Source organism: Quercus suber, unplaced genomic scaffold (assembly GCF_002906115.3).
Source record: "Quercus suber isolate HL8 unplaced genomic scaffold, Cork oak 2.0 scaffold_151, whole genome shotgun sequence".
NCBI classification, from domain to species: Eukaryota; Viridiplantae; Streptophyta; class Magnoliopsida; order Fagales; family Fagaceae; genus Quercus; species Quercus suber.
In genome coordinates this window covers 882953-902229 of record NW_027069612.1, presented here as the reverse complement: position 1 = coordinate 902229, position 19277 = coordinate 882953, and the positions used below count along the sequence as shown (strand labels likewise).

At 36.2% G+C, this 19277-nt stretch overlaps 1 protein-coding gene and 1 long non-coding RNA gene across 2 annotated transcripts; both read left to right on the top strand.

Moving 5' to 3' along the window:
• Window positions 1-5819: 5819 nt before the first annotated feature.
• On the top strand, window positions 5820-6393 carry LOC136069099 (uncharacterized). Its single transcript, XR_010630379.1, has 2 exons — window positions 5820-6076; window positions 6233-6393. It is a non-coding gene; the product is annotated as an uncharacterized LOC136069099 (long non-coding RNA).
• A 1926-nt stretch (window positions 6394-8319) lies between these two features.
• On the top strand, window positions 8320-12914 carry LOC112022209 (probable 1-deoxy-D-xylulose-5-phosphate synthase 2, chloroplastic). The gene is made up of 7 exons (XM_065777270.1): window positions 8320-8467; window positions 8758-9029; window positions 9949-10222; window positions 10444-10751; window positions 10878-11159; window positions 11314-11598; window positions 12594-12914. Exons 1-7 carry the CDS (start codon window positions 8356-8358, stop codon window positions 12747-12749), a joined length of 1689 nt encoding a protein of 562 aa, XP_065633342.1. The 5' UTR covers window positions 8320-8355; the 3' UTR covers window positions 12750-12914.
• The last annotated feature ends 6363 nt before the right edge of the window (window positions 12915-19277 follow it).

The window sequence follows — 19277 nt, the reverse complement described above, 5'->3', positions numbered from 1 at the left end:
GAGAGAGAGAGAGAGAGAGAGAGAGCACTTTCCCAAATATAAATATCAATGAGTATGAGATATTTATAACATTATAGTTTAGAAGATAGCACTTTCCCAAATATAAATATCAATGAGTATGAGATATTTATAACATTATAGTTTAGAAGATATTTTACTTTTAGATTGCTATATTTATAATATTGAATGATATTAGGGATACATGGGTTCTAGTTAATTAGCTCACCTAAAATATCTTGTTGTTGAATAAGGGATCTGAAAGTTTAAACTTGCCTACACCAAAAACTAATTTTTGTTTAGGCCTACTAATAAAGAGAACAATCATTAACTTATTATTATATAACAGATATTATAGGTTGAAATTCTATCGTATCTATTTATAATAATAATAAAAAGATTCTAAGGATACTACAAATTTAAATTACTTTGTATACAATTATTTTATGATCAGAACTTTTACCACAACTTATAAATGGTAGATAATCACTCTCAAATGAATCTATAACTTTTTTTTTTTACCACTTACAATTGACCATTTTAAAGTTGTAGTACAAAAATTGTGTCTCTTGACTTTGTTTCTACCATAGTTAGTAATGTACGGGGTGGAATATATATGGTATAAAATACGTACATGTTTCATTAATTCCACTCAAGATAAAAAATGTTTGTAAATATAAATAAATGTACTTATGGGTATATTACAAATTTAAACCAAAAAAAAATTAAGACTAAAAATACAGTTATTATGTTAAGGTATTTCATTTATTGTATTTCAATTTAGTAGCATACTTATGTTATCTTAATATAATGTTATAAGATGTTATAAAAATTCAACTAATTAAGAATTTAATTATGTTGTATATATTTTTCTTCTAATTTTAGTTGTGACAAATTAATGAAGGAGATGATATTTAATATATTCTTTCAGGCACTTGGCCTAAAAAATATGTCAATAAGATCTAAATATCTAATTATTCAAATTATAGAGTAATATTTATAGATGAAAAAAAATTCAAGATTATAATAAAATCATAAATAATTTCATAGTATTTTTATCTACAATACAAAATTTTAAGATAACTTTATTATACAATAAAAAGAAGTCAATAAAAAATTAAAATTTTATAACTCTAACTATTCTATAATTGTATTAAATATCATCTTTAAACCCATATAACCAACTCTGAGTGAAAATTAAAGCTTCCACGTTCTTAGGCAAAAGATAAGAATTTTACCTCTAGTGCAAAAAGTTGATTTCTTGGTTTATATCTTGTTTAAGTCTTCTTATTTCTTGGCAATGATTTTATTTATTTTTATTTATTCTGTTTATTTTTATACTGTATTAATTTTACCTTATGTATATCTCTTGTTAATATATTTTACAACATAAGTAATTGGCTATTATCTGTTTTATGGGTCAAATACTTAAATTTCATTAAGACATTTGGAAGAAAATTGTCAAAAAGTTTGGTAGTCTAATATTACTATCGGGTTCTTTGACTCTCACTTGTTGTAAGCAAAAAGGAAAATTAAAAGGAAGCATTTATTATTTAAAAAATGTTTTTAGGCTTCAAAATATGTAAGGAAAAAGATTAAAAAAAAGAAAAAAAGAAGAAAAAAAAAAGAAAGCATTACTTTTAATCAAATAAAAAAATATGCAAATTAAAATAGCCTTACATTTATATTTTACTATAAAAATGATATAAATATCGAATACATGAAATAATTATTATCAAAGGTAATATGTAGTTAACCCCGTAAAATCTGAGTTAATGTCAACTGTATTTAAAATTGATCAACTCGGCCTCTAACTACCACAAGAGAGAAGAGAAAAATTAGTAACAATAGAGTGTCCAATTTGAATATATTATTTATAAACCAAATTGATCAGTTTTAAAAAATCTTGAATTTGACTAACATTAGCCTAAATATCTTTCCTTTATCATAAAACTATGACCATGGATGAATTATGATTTATGTGGCTTTCTGTGATATGAACCTTTTCTTTTGAGAAGATACATGAACCTGATATGTCAATTTCCTACAAATTTTGCGTATACGTAAAAGGTTGGACAAAAAGTTTAGGAGGATGGGATACCTCATTTTTTTTGTTGCATGTGGATTATGGACCTCCAAACTGGGGCCAGTTGATCAATCACTTCTGATGTAGGAACGCAAAGATTTGACCTGAAGTCAATTTCTTAGTACTACGTTAAAGGCCAAAATATTATTTTAGTGACTATATTTTAGGGTGATTTTTAGTTTAATTCCTATATTTTAGAAGCAGTAATTTTGTCTTCATTATTTTAATTTACAATTAATTTTTATTAGTAAATTAATGGTTAGAATCAAATTAACTATTAATTAAAAACAATAACTTAAAAAGGACTATATTGACTACTACTAAAATGTAAAAATCAAATTGACAATAAGTCAATAACCTTAAAATATAGGGATTAAAATAATATTTTCGCATACACTAAAACACTAGATATATTTTAGGCCAAGTTGAGATATATATTTTGACCCTAGCATGTTTTTACAAAAAAAAAAAAAATTATCAAGAAGACTGAAATAAAAGACGATGGATTTTATTTAATAGTATGTTTACTTTTCGGAAGGAAAACTAAAGAATATGAGAAACACACACACGTATATATATACACCACCCAAAAAGAATAACAAATTCTTCAGCTCCTTTTATATGTTATAATGGAAATTTTATATAAATTAAATACCACTTTTGACCAAAGTTTAGATCATTAAATACAGAGAGTTACCCACAAAAAAAAAAAAAAAAAAATCCTTTAAAATTTGTCTTCTTAAAAAAATCATCATTGAACATCATACATATTATATAATATGAACATCATACATGTTAAGGTATATTAAAGTGGCATATAACTTGGTCCCCTTGGAATTATTTTTTATTTTTGGCTTTCCTATTGACACCATCCATATGGTTTTGTATTTAGATCAGCCTGATCGAGCACTATTTTAGCTATTTTTTATTTTAATAATTTGAATTGCAAAATACTATCTCAAATGTTATGTGAGTAAGATATGAAAAAGCCAATATTTTTTTTCGTGTTTGTATAACATGATTGTGTGTGTATATATATATATATACACACACACACTCACACGCACAAAATAATAACACGTCATTATATAAATACAATAAATTTGTAGAATGTCTTTTTTTTTTTTTTTTTATTGAAACAAATATTGGCCTTCAAAATAAAATATTGGAGAAATTTTCATCACTAACATTAAAAATATATATATTATTTTTTTAATAGATAGATATATTGTGAAGAAGGGAGAAGGTGGGTTTGAATCATAGACATCGTTGAGGATGTCAACTGGATGGAATGGGGTTGGATTAGGAGTAGTGTCTCAATCTCCATCCTGCCCCTTCTTTGAGATGATGAAAATTTGTATTTAAAAAATTTTATACAAGATAGAAATTTTACTTTAGCTTAATCTAAGTGTATATGTGTGTGAAACACCTTTCTAAAGACTTGAATCCTAGCTCTTACCCCTACACCCCACAAGCACTTATACTTGTGGAGTAATCATCATGCCAAAGGTGCGCAATGGTGTGGATAATTTTATAAATTACTATGTAGTGGATTAAAGAAGATTCTTCCAAACTGAATTGGAGAAATAACTTATCCAATTCACATGGGGGTAGGAGTGGCCAGATGGGTTAAGGAAAGGTTTTAAGTATTTTGCCATTCCAGAATATAATGCACCACAAAGTGTACCAGTAACTTGAAATCCAAAACAAAACATTAAAAGTCTATAAAATCTTTTTATATAATTAAAGGTTTTTGTTAATGAATTCTCTAAAAGGTAATAATCAAGAGGCAAGACTTAGGTACAGTACTTAAGTGCTGTTCTCTAGGTTCATCTCTTAAGAATCTGCCATGTAAATTTTTTCTTATGAGATGGAAGTGTATTTTTCAGTAAAGTAGCCACATGACTGAATCTTAAAAGGAGAACCTAAGCAACAGTACCTAAGATACTGTACCTAAATTTTTTCTATAATCAAGATGCATTTAATGTTTTATTAAATAATATTTTATTCAAATTTCAAAAAATAAAGTCAAATTGTGTACAAATATCTAGGGGTGTCAATTCGGGTTAGCGTGTCGGGTTCGTGTCGTGTCGAGGTAGGGGTATTCGATTAAATGACTCAACCCTAACCCAACCCATTTAATAATCGGTCATGATTTTTCAACCCTAACTAGACCTGTTAATAAGGCGGGTGGACCTGATCCAACCCATTTGACACGCTTAATAAACGAGTCGTGTTGGGTTGACACAAATATAACACAACCCATTTCAACCTGCATAATATTAAATAGAACATCTATCTAGAAATAATTATTTTTACATCCCAAAAAGCAGTGCATATACTTCAAGTCTTCAACCCACATTCAAAATAATATAATTCAACAAAAATATAACATTCATCCAATAATAAGTTCTTTACATTCCAAAAGAAGTGTATACACTTCAATTCAAATTCAAAATAACAAAGTTTCACAAAATAAAATAACGTCGTTCAACAAAAATATAATATTCTTGGAACTCGCCAAATGCTAAGTATCAATATTGAAAGAATTTGAGCAAACAGTAGTCTAATCTTGATTATGACCACAATTATCATCCATAGATTCTTTGTTGATGTCCGAATTCATAACATCTTCCACAAGCTCACCCAATTTTATTTGTGTAAGTTCTATGCCACCAAAAGAAGAAGGAGAAGAAGAAGAAGAAGAAGAAAAGTATTATAGTTCTAAGGTCTGTAAAGTTTCAATTTCCAATTATATTTCTTATAAATTTTTGTAATTACTTACTTTTCTTTTTAAATTTAAAATTTATGTTGGATATAAAAGGTATTTGACAAATCTAAAATAAAATAAATATTTATTTGTTATATGAGTTAAACGGGTTGTGTTAAGTGGGTCATTTCAGGTTGACACAAATAAATTGGCGTGTCAAACGTGTCTATTGCGGGTTACGCGGGTTGACCCGTTTCTTATTGTGTCGCTTTCGGATCGACCCGTTTATAACCCAAACTCATCAAGGCCCAATCCTAACCCGAAAAAACTCATATCGAGTTCGTGTCGTGTTCACGGGTTGAGTCGAACATTGACACCCCTACAAATATCCAAAAAATTCAACACACCAACAATAAATCCCTCTCCCAACTAACAAATAATTAATAGGATTTTACTAATAGATGTCCTTAGGATATATATTAAAAAATTATTTTGAAAAGCTTTTTAAAAGAAAGATAAAAAAGTAATTAATTTTTTTAATAATTTTTTAATTTCTCATATAAAATTTCTGAAATTGTTGATTAATGAATGCACCGTTAACTTTGATTTTCAAAAAAATGTGTGCTACACTTCATAATTATTTATTCATTAATTAATTATTAGCATACTGTACAATAATTTATTAATTTTTTTAGCATCCTGTACCATAATTGAGCATTCATGACATTTATCAACCGGCGTTTTATATTTCCTTGCCGTCACCCGGGAAAAAAGACTACGCAAGGGACCACAAAGGAATCAATGGGAAATGCAAATCCCAACAAACTTTTAATCATCAGGAAATTAAATGTGCGTAAATTGGCGAAGATTATAACAGCAAAATTGTCTCTTTTCCAGGTATATGTCGGGTCACTCACAGACTGGCGGGTCCCGCACACTGTGGGGCCCGTCAGTTTGTAAGATACCCGGCATATACATAATATAATTTTTGCTTTTCCAGGCATTTCCACGATCCAGCAATGGACTTCCTACACTATAAAACGCCCCTCAGCTCAACCTTTTGCCTACAACCACAAGTTCACAACAAGATCTCTACTACTACTGCTGCTTCTTATAATCTTATTCAACGCTTTTATACTAGTCTCTCTATTTTTCAAAATCCTTCTTAAAGAGAAACAATGGCTTCTTCTATTCTTAGAACCAGTTTTCTTCCACTTTTCCATTCTCAAGACCCCCTTTCTTTTCCAAGCTCAGTGAATTTAGCCACTAATCCGGAATTGAAGGTCTCTCTCTCTCTCTCTCTCTCTCAGAGTACATAATTTTAACTCCTAAAAAAAGAGCAATGTTAAAAGAAAGTTAAAGAAATGTTATGTTTTTGCATAAGAGGTAGAGCATGTGTTAGAAGTCTAATATATTACCATATATGTTTCAATTTTCAGTACAAAAGAGTGATTGCTGCTCAGGAAAACAATGCAAGTGAGGAATTGAGAACCATGGTGAAAAGAGGCCACAAAACAAAGCAGAATGGAGGGATCACAAAGTACCGCAACTTCTCAGGAGAGAAACCCTCAACTCCAATTCTGGACACCATAAACTACCCTATTCACATGAAAACGAAAACTCAGCCACAAACCAATTTGTCACTACCAAATTAACCAAAAATAATTGCCACCACCACCAAAACCCACATCAAAACCAACCCCACCACCATGAACAACCACCAAACCCCAAATTTTGCCTAACCCACGTCAAAACCCACCCACCACCGTGGGGTTTGTGCAAGATCATGACTATGAGAAAAAAAAAAAAAAAAAAAAAAAACCCCATTGGCGAGCAAAACGTAGGCCCACGTCAAGCACACCCACAGCGGCAACCCAGAAACGATCCAGCAAAAAAAACTTCATCCTCTCCAAACAAAAATCCAAAACACCACTAAAAAACTCATCATCGGTCTAATTTCGTTCAATCCAAAAGCCAAGAACAACAACAACGGATAAGGGCTGGGTGATGGTGGAGAAAATCACAAAAAAACGAAGGGAGAAAAACAGGGTAAAAATGAAGAGAAAATCATAGAAAAATGATGGGAGAAAAAAAAAGAGAAAAACAAAGGGGGGAGGCAAAGAAAGGTGAGAGTCAGGGGAAAAAAAATAAATAAAAGGAAAGAGGAAAGTCATATGACATTGGGTCAGTGTGTGGGTCCTTTTTTTTTTTTTTTGGTTGAAAACATAATTGAGTGATATGTGCCAAATGAGGGTATAGAAAATTGGAATATTTTAAGTGACAAGTGATGAGTGATTAAAATTGAGTGAGGAGTGATGAGTGATAAAAAAAAAAAAAAAAAAAAAACTAAATAGCCTCTAAGCTAGCGGGGTCAGAGTATATAAAGAAAAAAAAAAAACTCCAAATATGCATCCATATTATATCAAAAAATTATGAATACACAAAATCATTGTTTCTAAATACATTAAGACGCAATCATTTACCAACAAAGACAAAAACAAAAACAAAATCATGTTTTTTTAATACTAAGTTGGCTATGATTTTTTTTTTTTTTTTTAAGTTAGAGCATTCACAGTGGTGGTACTAAAATTTTTAGTTTTTAGCATATCAAAGAGCTACTTAATTTATTTTACCACCTCCCTTTACAATAAACCTGATATCAAATGTTCTTTTTTTTTTATCACTTCATTTAAAATAATAAAAAAAGAATTAAAATAATAAAAGAAGAGAGAGATTTGAGTTTTTTAATTGAAGGAAGAGATATAATCTTAATAAAATATTTTATTTTATTTTTAACAACTTGCTATAGTCAACTGGTATTTATATCAGTTTATTGTAGTTGCAAAAAAAATTTGTTTTAGCTTCTCCAATAACATATGATTTTTTGGTTCTTTGGTGGTAAATTTTTTTTTTTTTTTTTGCTAAAATACAATCACCAGTGTAAATGTTTTTATTATTTTTGTTAAGTTTTTAGGCTGAATAATTATTATTTGGGTGAGACTAGTTAGGCTTATTGAAGATAAAGGGAGGTCTAAGGTTTTGGAAGGGATGCTCAACTTCAAAAATTAAATATATAATAACTTAAAAAAAAAAAATGGGACTAGGGTCTCGGGCCCCCACTTGGGTTCATCCCTGGTTAGAAGTAAATAACTTTTGTGGTTAGAAATGGTTGAACCACCTCATACTATATATAAATCTATGCAGACAAAGTTGAAATTTAAGACCACTTACTCTAATATTATAAGTTAATAGACTATTTTAATATAATTTTTATTGAAAATATAAAAAGTTATAAAAAAAATGAGTTTTTATTTTTTATTTTTTTATTTTACTATAAAAAATTTCAAAATAAATTTCTTAAGTCAATGTCTCAAAGCATTCGTTAATTTTTCCCATATAAATTGCCATTTTTCTTACAACTGAAGCCATTAGAGAATCGTAAATTTAATAATTATTGTGACAGTTATTTATGGTCAAAGCACTGGATGGTATATTAATTATAGCCTATTGTGGGGATTTGCAGGCCTATCCTCATAAAATTCTAACCGGCAGGAGATCAAGAATGCATACAATTCGACAGACTCGTGGACTTGCAGGTTTCCCAAAGAGGGAAGAGAGTGTATATGATGCCTTTGGTGCTGGCCATAGTTCTACTAGCATTTCAGCTGGCTTGGGTACAGCAAATTTTATGGGGTCTCCATTTTCGGAGTGTAGCATCAAGTTAAAAAAAAAAAAAAAAATCCTGACCATAAAAAAGTGAAGCCTATGTACTAAATTCTATAAATGGCATGGGACCATTGATATCTACTTTAACACATTAATTAGTGGGACGGTCACTGTCAAATTTAATACTGCTTAATCTTAGTTTCAACTTGCAAGAAGACATATAGGTGGTCCTCCAGTTTAGCATAACTAATTAAAATAATTCGTATTAGTAACTTGTCAATGTAACAATGCTTTTCAGGAATGGCAGTTGGTAGAGACTTGCTAGGGAAAAAGAACCATGTAATATCGGTTATAGGAGATGGAGCCATGACAGCCGGACAAGCATATGAGGCAATGAACAATGCAGGTTATCTTGACACAAATCTTATCATAATTTTGAACGACAATGAGCAAGTCTCCTTGCCCACCGCCACAGTGGATGGTCCTGCTCCCCCTGTTGGAGCTCTAAGTAAAGCCTTAACAAGACTGCAATCAAGTAGAAAGTTTCACCAGCTACGTGAAGTTGCAAAGGTAAAAACTTTTGGACTTCATAGTGTCATAATTATCTCAAGCCTCATCAAATATAGGCTAGTATGTCTCATATATCCAATATATACATGATATGCATCTTCCTTAACATTATGTGTGAACATCAAATAGTATGAAATTTGCAAACTATAAAATGGAGAATACATGTATAAGATCGCGTAAGATAACTATTGCCTCTTAAGAGCAGAAAAAATTTCTCATGAAAAAAAAAAAAAAAATTTCTTTGGGCCCTTGGAGTTCAAATGCCTGATACCCATTAACAAAGCTAGGGCAAATATGATTTTCCAAATTATGGGTATGGAATATAAAACCCATTTTGGAAGTAAAGTTGGCCCAAGCCCAACCTTTTTGGCTGTTTGTAATTTAATTCTAGAGAGAAAATTTAGGTACAATTTTCTATATGTTATAACTTAAGTTTCTTAATAAAACTCAATCATATAGTTGCATTGACCAATAAACTATATGATTGGATTTAATTCTTAGAAAAGATAATACTGTTTATGTTGCATTGGTCAATCTAAGCATGTAGCTGAATTCAATTGAGAAATATAGGGTGTGTTTGGGAAGCGCGTTTGCGCTTCCCACATTTGCTTTTTGGGTGTTTTTAGCTTCTTTTTTTTGGGACTAGTGCTTGGTGCACTCTGTTCATGGGACATGAATAGTGCAATCAGGCCAATGAACAATAAATTCATTAATGAACAGTAACTAAAATATAATTTTTTATTGTTTTCAGCAAAATAAGCTATATCTAAATGTACACATAATGTACCACATATAACATAAGTATGGTCCTAAATGCTTAATTAAGTTTTCCAGTGGAAGATGCACGCAATTCTTTCCTCCTTTATCTTGAGCATTATTAAAACAAGCTAATAACTTTTTTATCCAATTAATGAAAAAGGGCATCACAAAGAAGTTTGGAGAACAAGCACACGAAATTGCTGCTAAAGTTGATTCCTGCATGAGAGGGATGGTGGGTGGTGCTCGAGCAAGTTTGTTCGAAGAACTTGGACTATTCTATATCGGTCCAGTAGATGGCCACAAAGTGGAAGACCTTGTCTATATTTTGAAAAAAGTCAAGGACCTACCATCTCTAGGACCTGTGCTCATCCATGTTATCACCGAGAAAGGAAAAGGCTATGCTCCAGCTGAAGTTGCACCTGATAAAATGCATGGTACATATCATTCCTAAATCATACATTCAAAGTAATTTCCTTTTAAGATTTAAGGTAACTTGTAGATTTCAGGTAGTTCAACTATTAAGTTCCATACTAGTGTCTTAACACAATAGTAATGACCATTTATCAAGGAGCCGAGGACATGAATTTCAAGTCCTATAGTAACTATTACAAAAAAATTTTGCATTTGATTTAATGGATTTTGATTTTATTTTTAGGAGTGGTAAAATTTGATCCCCATTCAGGGAAACAGCAAAAATCAAAATCGACTACTCAATCCTACACAAAGTACTTCGCAGAGTCATTGATTGCTGAAGCAGAGAGAGATGATAGAATTGTAGCCATTCATGCTGCAATGGGAGGGGGTACTGGACTTAATTTATTCCAGAAGCAATTCCCAGATAGATGTTTCGATGTTGGGATAGCTGAGCAACATGCTGTTACCTTCGCTGCTGGCCTAGCTGCTGAAGGACTTAAGCCCTTTTGTGCTATCTACTCTTCTTTTTTACAGAGGGGTTATGATCAGGTCAATAAATCTATTTCTCATATTTTTGCTTTTGGTTTTCTTTGGCCACAAAATTTTTATTCAAGTTCTCGCAAGATATTTTGGAAACATCAATTACTGAAATCTTGTTTGGTGTTGATCATGCAGGTTGCTCATGATGTAGACCTACAAAGGCTTCCAGTGAGATTTGCTATAGACAGGGCTGGCCTTGTTGGTGCAGATGGTCCAACCCATTGTGGCGCCTTTGACACAACTTTCTTGGCTTGTTTACCTAACATGGTGGTCATGGCTCCTTCAAACGAAACCGAACTCATGCACATGGTGGCTACAGCTGCTGCCATTGATGACCGGTCTAGTTGCTTTAGATACCCAAGAGGAAGTGGCATTGGTTCCCTTCTTCCACCAAATAACAGGGGGGCACCTTTGGAGGTACTTAAATTTTATCAGTCTCCTCAATGGTTTATCAATAAGTGTAATGACACAATAAATTTTACAACTTGTTTATAACTACCAAGGTGGTAGATTGTAATTGGTGTACAATTATTTTTGTGTGTATTGTACTAACTCAAACTTTGGAACATAGGTTGGTAAGGGAGTTGTGCTAAGGGAGGGAAGTAGGGTGGCTATTTTGGGTTATGGGGCAGTAGTACAAAGCTGTATTGCAGCAGCAGAGCTGCTTCAAGTTCTTGGCATCTCAATAACTGTGGCCGATGCACGATTTTGCAAGCCTCTTGATGGAGATTTGATCCGACGCCTAGCTCAAGAACATGAGTTCCTCATCACTGCGGAAGAGGGATCTATCGGAGGATTTAGCTCTCATGTTTCCCACTTCTTGGGGCTGACTGGAATACTTGATGGAAATCTCAAGGTAACATTCTTATACTGTTTAATTGATCCATTAATAAATCCTTAGTTACGTCACTCTACTTATCCAAAAACAACTGCTTATAGATCCTCTTATGGTTGGTGTGTAGGGAATTCAACCCGAAATTCCCAAAATGTGAGAAACAAAAATGGAGAAAAACACACGTCTAAAGAAAACAATTACATGCACAAGACAATATTTACGTGGTTCGGCAATTTGCCTCCGTCTACAGAGTTACGGAGATTCTACTATTATTAGGGAAAAATACAACGTGCGGTTACAATGTTTTCACTCTCTCAAAAAACAACAAGAAGACCAAAACCCTAATCACCAAAAATGGTTTCTATATCCTACGCATAGGATTCACAATGGGCTACAAAACAGACCAGAAAAATTTTCCCGAGGGCGTTGCCCCTAAACCCCCAAGAGGCTTGTCCATGAGCGCTCCAACTTGGGCCCATCGGCCCAAGCCTCCACTCCATAGACTAAGCCTCAAAAAATCTCGTATTAAAAATCACGCAACATTATTTCGGGTCAAATCGGGTTGTCAACCGAATCAAACACAACTAGGCTCTATAAAAGCCCAACATGGTGCATAATATAAATGATGTTTGTGGTAAACCTAAGGGAAAGCAATATTGCTCCAATCGATCACAACCAGCAAAGTGTGTCAATAATAGTGGAAAAGTAATATGCTTTACATCACTCTCATCAATTATGTTAGAAGCAATGAAGACAGAATTATTCTTGACAAAGGCATGGAAGACGCATCCAAACCCCTAAAATGGCTAATATTGATAAACCCTGCTAGGTCAATAGTGATTTTTATTATTGAAACGATGATCACACAGGACAAAGCCTCTAATTTTTTCTATGATTAATATTTTTATTTTATTGGAGAAGTTTTCTTTGATTAACATATATGCTCTAGTTGTTGACTATTGAAAACACTAGTGGTAAAAAAAATTTCATTTTTTTTATTTTTTCTGTGATTGTAGTGGAGGGCAATGATGCTGCCTGATAGATATATTGACCACGGAGCTCAAACAAACCAAATGGAAGAAGCAGGGCTTAGTTCAAAGCATATTGCAGCTACTGTTTTGTCACTGATAGGAAACCAACGGATAGATAGCGTTCACTTTCTCAACATGTAGAGGAATTTCTTCCAGAGATTGCAAACTGCAAGAGTTGCAGCTAGTTTGGTGGCTTTTACAGTTCCTTGGAAGTTGGCCACAAAAGTGATAATTTTGTACTATGCGTACATGTTTTACTAAAGATACCCATTAAGCCCAAATTAATGAATTATATATTGACAAACCTGAGACAAGTGTCGTCATAGCCAGTTCCAACCAAAATAGGCTTCCCCGTTTAATATACAAAAGAAAATTGGGCAACATGCATTAAGGTATTTAAAGATCATAATGGATCCAGCGAATTCACAAAAGTACGGGGCATTTAGACTTTTTTTTTTTTTTTTTAAAAAACTTGAACGGATAAAGTTAAAATTTGGCTACAATTTTTATAGATTTGCTTTTGGAGATGATATGATGAAATTATTCTATAATCTATACTATATATTAAGGAGGGAGTTCAATCAAGAATCTAAATTAGATTCTAATTGCATTAATTTCAATTGTGTGTCAAGTATCTGTCTAATTACATTCTAATTTGATGTTAATTGACTTCAATTTTAATTGAATTATAATTTTATGAGAAGTGTTTTAATTATACTCTAATTTGTGTCAAATGTCTTTACTGGTAAAGTAGCCTCTCTCTACCACCGCACACCTTTAGTGCGGTGGTCACTCCACAAGTATAAGTGCTTGTGGAGTGTGAGGGGCAAGGGCCGGGATTCAAGTCTCCAGGAGGGAGTTTCACATACATATACACTTAGATTAGGCTAGAGTAAAAGTCTATCTTGTGTAAAAAAAAAAAAAAAGTAGCCTCTCTCTCTCTCTCTCTCTCTCTCTCTCATCATTTCTACTTAATAAGTAATAAACTATATAAAGTATTACATAGAGGTATAATAAATTTGAATTTAGATATTTTATATTTAGGTACATGAATTGGTGTGTAAATAAATTGACATATAATTAGAATATAATTGAAATGAAACTTGGCATGAAATTGGAATGTATTTAAAATCTAAAGACACTTGACATCAAATAATATGACAATTAGAATGACAATTGGTACAAACTTAGAGTGCAATTAAAAATTTTCAGATTGTAAGTTATGCCACTCCACATCAAAACCAATATTGGTGATGAGGAATACACAATCAAATTTTTAATAACATTCCATATTATGTCCCGCAAGCCTCTTTTTTAGAGCCATTGTAAGAAGTCGAATTATGGTTCTCTAACAATCCCTCCCTTACAATGACACTTCCACGACTTGAACACATGACCTTGGCACTAATACCATTTGTCAGACCATAATTTGTACCACTCCACCTCAAAACTAATTAGTGATGAAAAACACACACTCAAATCTTTTATGGCATTTAACATCGCGCCATGCTGACTTGTTTTTAGAACAGTTGTAGGGAGTCAAATTGTGGTCCTCCAACAAAATCTAATTTAATTTTTTTTTAATCAATCTAATTTATATTTTTTTTTTATTGAATTTCTCTCAACTTCTGCTTTTTTGTACTATATAAGTGTATATCTTTTTTTTTTTTTTTTAATCAATCTAATTTATATTTTTTTTATTGAATTTCTCTCAACTTCTGCTTTATATACTATATAAGTTTATATATCTCAGATAGAAATATATAGAAGTCTAAATTAGAATTTATTGTAAATGTACTACTACCAATATCTATTTCTTATTAAAAAGAAACATTTCATATATATGTATAGAGTGTCACTTCTATGTAATATGTTGCAACTTGCAATTTGTCATACATCAAGAATAAATTTCATCTCTCTTCTTCTCTTAATTTATTAGTAAGTTACCTGTGCGATGCACGGATAATGTTGCAATATTTTATATAAAATGGTTTTAGAGAATGATGTATCTGTATTGTAAGGACTCAATTTGGGAAGGCCCTCGAAAATCAAAAGGAAAATGATCCAATAAGCCCAAACAATACATTTTTAGAGAGTGAGTTCAAGAACTAGGCCCTAACAAACGGACAACGCCCAAAACAGGACTCACATTCGTTGAAGGCCAGCGCACCAAAGTTACACCTCAAGGTCTCTCCTCGGCACCGATCCGAGGAACTTGACAGAGGTCCTTTCCTTTCCTCTTCCCCCCCCCCCCTTAACTGTTCTGTTGGTTCCCCTTATATAGTCCTCTTCTCACCGTCTCTCTATTCCACCTGTTGATCATTCGCGCACTTTCCTCCTGATTGCCCGTCCCCACAGCTGCATTATTAGTACTCATGTGGTTTGCAGTGGCCAGGGTTGCTCCGTCCAGGAGTCACATCTCCATTAATGCGGCCAAAGGGTTAGGTGAGCACATTTAGTGTGGAGGTGACAACCTGTACTGGACTTTTCCCCTCACTTGGTGTTGGTCTCGGTCCACCGAGGACAAGGCCATCCTCGGCTGTGGTCCTTGCAGCTCAGGCCTTCATACGACGTCCTCAGACGATTCTTCATCCTCGGCATGGGCCTTGGGCTGGATGTAAAATGGGCCGATGCTACTAAGTTCTCAGGCCCCACAATAGCCCCTCAAAATCCTGCTGCCCGCCTCCTCGGACGAGGAGGAGGGTTTTGACACCCTCAGGCCTTTGTCATGATTCGCCCAACCTCGGCTTTCGTCAGCGTTGGAATCTCTTTGCCTGCCCAATACGCGTTTCCGGCGCCTCGATATTTGGTGCGTGCCTGCATTAAATTTTGGCGGCTCCATGTCCCCCACGTTCAATGGTGTGATGACAATCAGTCGGTGGAGATTTCTTGCCTTTATGGGCAGGAAATTCCCCCTGGTTAATTTGAATTGGGGATATAAATACTCGTTTGAACCGCTTGGTCTCCTTATTTGTGCACTCAAGAACTTCGGCGCACATACTCTGAATCTGGCCCAATCTCCACACTGACTAGCACCCCTCTTCAGGATAAAGAGTCTATCCGAGGAGAATCTCCCCATTTCTGTAAGTCTCCTTCTTTCTATAGCACAAACTTCTCTCTGATTCCTTTTTCTCCTTTGCTCTCTCTCTCTCTCTTGGGTCTTTAAGTCGTTACTAGGGATGGGTAAGTTTAAGAAATTAGTTGAGTCTGAGGAGATGATGGAGAAATTCATTGTTGATTACGGAATACCCTGTAATGTCGGCTTGAGGTATTGTGAGGAAGGAGAGTGACTCATTAAAAGGAACGAGGGCGAAATTGTGATTTACATAGTCGCATTTGTAGAGGGAGGCATGAGAATCCCTATGGGGCCAATGACAAGCGATTACCTTAAGCATTTTCGGCTAGCTCCTACCCAGTGCGCCGTTAATATGTTTAGGATACTAGGCTGCGTAGATGCCCTGAATAAGAAGATGGGGCTGAGGTTAACCCACCACGATGTAAATTGGTGCTACAGTCTTCAGCACCTGAAGGGTAAGTCGTACTATATACGAGGGACGATAGGGTTCGGCTTACCCAGTGCCTCCCCGATTCTAGTAAGGGGTTGACTCAAGATTTTCTCATTGTGTCAAGGGAGTGATACGACAGTCTCCACTGCTTGACAGTAGAGGGAGAGCCAGGTAGGGTACTCAAAGTAGGGGATGGTCTAACTTCTTTTCTTTTTTCTTAGTCATATATCTTTTTTGTTTGATTGACCATAGGAGTTTTGTTTTTATTTCTGCAGATCCGCACGCCTTCGCACGTCATTTTCACCTGGTCAACAAAGCGGACCTGGAAGCCGTTCTTAGGGCGGAGCTCTTTCTGAATGAGGCCGATAACCAGCTCAGAGCTGCCCATAAGATCCTCGAACGCGACCTGGCCCAAAAATCGTTCCCAGTCCCGAAGCACGTTATCAGGGCTCGTGATCCTCGGCTTAGGCAAATCACTGTGGTAGAGGACGGGTTTTCATTTTCTGGAGGAACTTCTATACCGAAGGGCATCCCATTGGCAGGTTCTTCCTCATCCCATCAAGCAACAGAGGTCGAGGAAGGGAGCTCGGAGAAGGGGGGAGAAGTGGTCGAACTAAGCTCGTCTGAGGACAAATTTGGTGCATTTATCCGAAACCGATCTTCAGCCCCCAAGGGTTGGTACTCAGACGGAGATGGGTTACAAAAGGAAATCCCACACGAATCTACTGGACCTGATCGAAGGCCAACCGGGGAAGTCCCAGCCAAAGCTTCCCCCTCCTCCTCCCAAGACTCAGCCTGCCCAGACCAGGTCGGCCTCTGCCCAGTTTAGGCTTCCTCCTCCTCTGCCTCAGACGAGTCTGCCATCTAGGCTCGAGCCCGCTGATCCCAAGCAGAAGAAGGACAAGGGCAAAAGGCCTATGGGGGACAAGTTAGTGTCCTCGCAGGATGGGGACGACACTCGGCGGCCCTCAAAGTAGATAAAGATAGGTCCTCAAGGCCAAGATAGGCAGGTCACTGCCCAGCCCGAGGCTCAGGCCTGGCTTCTCGCCCCAATGCTTCATGGGGAGCCTCTAAGGGATGACTCCTCCCTCAGGGATTTTAGAGAGGACGAAGGTGCGCATGTGGCCGACACGCTGGAGAGGTGCCTGTTGCTTCCTGCGGATATGGCTAAGCTGGAGACTTTGAGGAGCAAGCAGGTCTTCCTCAGCCTTAAATGGTACCTGGGAATGGTAAGACCCCAGTACTTATGATTTTTCTGACTTCAATTTTTCTTCCTTTTTCTGAGTTTGGCTTATTATGCATTTGTTTTGTTTGGCAGGCCGTCCAGGCCACCTTTAGGTTGGAGGCAGCGACCAACGACCAGGGAAAGGCCCTTGATGTGGAGTGTGAGAAGCGTTTAGAGGCCACTCAGACCTTCAAGACCTTCGAGGCTGATCTCGCCACGGATAGGGAAGAGCTAAAAGCGATGACCTGGGCTTGAGCCAGTGCAAAGTCAGGCCTTGCTGGTGCCCAGAAGCAGGCCCGAGATCAGACGAGGCGTCTGGCTGATGTAGAGGAGCAACTGGCGATTGCCAAGGAGCTAGTTGCAGACCTGACAAAGAAGGCAGCCGCTGCTAAGGAGGCCAAAAATACAGCTGAATGGGCCAAGGATGAAGCTGTGAGGGCTAAGGCTGAGTCGGACTTCGGTAGGGAGGAGGCTCTGGCTTCTAAGGAGGAAGCTGAGGAGGCTGCTTACGCCGCGGGGGTAGCCGAGACGGAAGCTGCCTACAAAGCCCAAGTCCCTGGGGTATGTAGGCACTACTATTCCCAGGTTTGGGGTGAGGCCCTTAAACAAGTCGGGGTCGAGGCCTCGTTGGACCTGTGGAAGGTGGAGAGCGTGTACTACACCCCTGCTATCCGCGAGGCTGCTCCTGATAGCTCCGAGGCTGAGGAGGTTGTTAAGGAAGTTAGGGCTACTCCAGGTGAGGGAGCTTCGGTTGCTGGACTTATCGGCGAGCCTGTCAAAAGGGGTGATCCTCCCGGGGAAGTTGGATCAAGGGAAGGCCCCAACGAGGAGGCACCACAAGAGGTTGCAAATCCCTCCTCTGATGCCCAGGTCTCCTCTGCCGGGGAGGCAGCTATCCTTGCCGTGCCTCCGCAAGCTATCCCTCTAAGTCAGAGCTCAGAGGACCCTGAGGCTGCCACGAACCAGCCACCCACTAGAGGGTGAGATTAAGCGGAAGGAATAGGCTCCTTGGCGCCTTTGTCACACCATGTTTTGCACATTGCAAGGACACGTCTGCCTTGTTTTTGCTTCTGTTTTGCTGTTTGTTTTGTCTCTTTTTTTTTTTTTTTTTTTTTTTTTTTCTTACATTGTAATGTGACTCCTGCCACGTAACTTCTATGGACTTAATGCAATGCGAGTTTTATTTCTCTTTTTATTTGTTCTGGCAATTTATTCATTTGCATGTTATCCACTCCCCTTTTTTTTTACTTGTATAATCTTAGCTCCAATTGTATCTCAGCCAATCGCGGCGGTAATTGTAATAATCTGAGTACGTGTATGCTTAAGCAGACCCGTTATGTCCCAAGGACTGGATAGGGTTCTGGTTCTTCCTAGCACAGGTCCCTTACAACCTTCTTGAAGCAATTAGTTTCCCCATAGATTTGACTCCGAAACCATGTAAGTCCTTGGTTCTGTCTAACACTTGGAATCTTCTTGAAGCAGTTAGTTTCCCCATAGGCTTGAGTTCGAGGATTAGGCAAGGCCTTGGTTCTGTCTAACACTTAGGATCTTTTCGAAGTAGTTAGTTTCCCCAAAGACTTGAGTCCGAGGACCATGCAAGGCCTTGGTTCTGTCTAACACTTGGAATGTTTTTGAAGTAGTTAGTTTCCCCATAGGCTTGAGTCCGAGGACCATGCAATGCCTTGGTTCTGTCTAACACTTAGAATGTTTTTGAAGTAGTTAGTTTCCCCAGAGGCTTGAGTCTGAGGACCATGCAAGGCCTTGGTTCTGTCTAACACTTAGAATGTTTTTGAAGTAGTTAGTTTTCTCATAGGCTTGAGTCCGAGAACCATGTAAGGCATTGGTTCTGTCTAACACTTGGAATGTTTTTGAAGTAGTTAGTTTCCCCATAGGCTTGAGTCCGAGGACCATGCAAGGCCTTGGTTCTGTCTAACACTT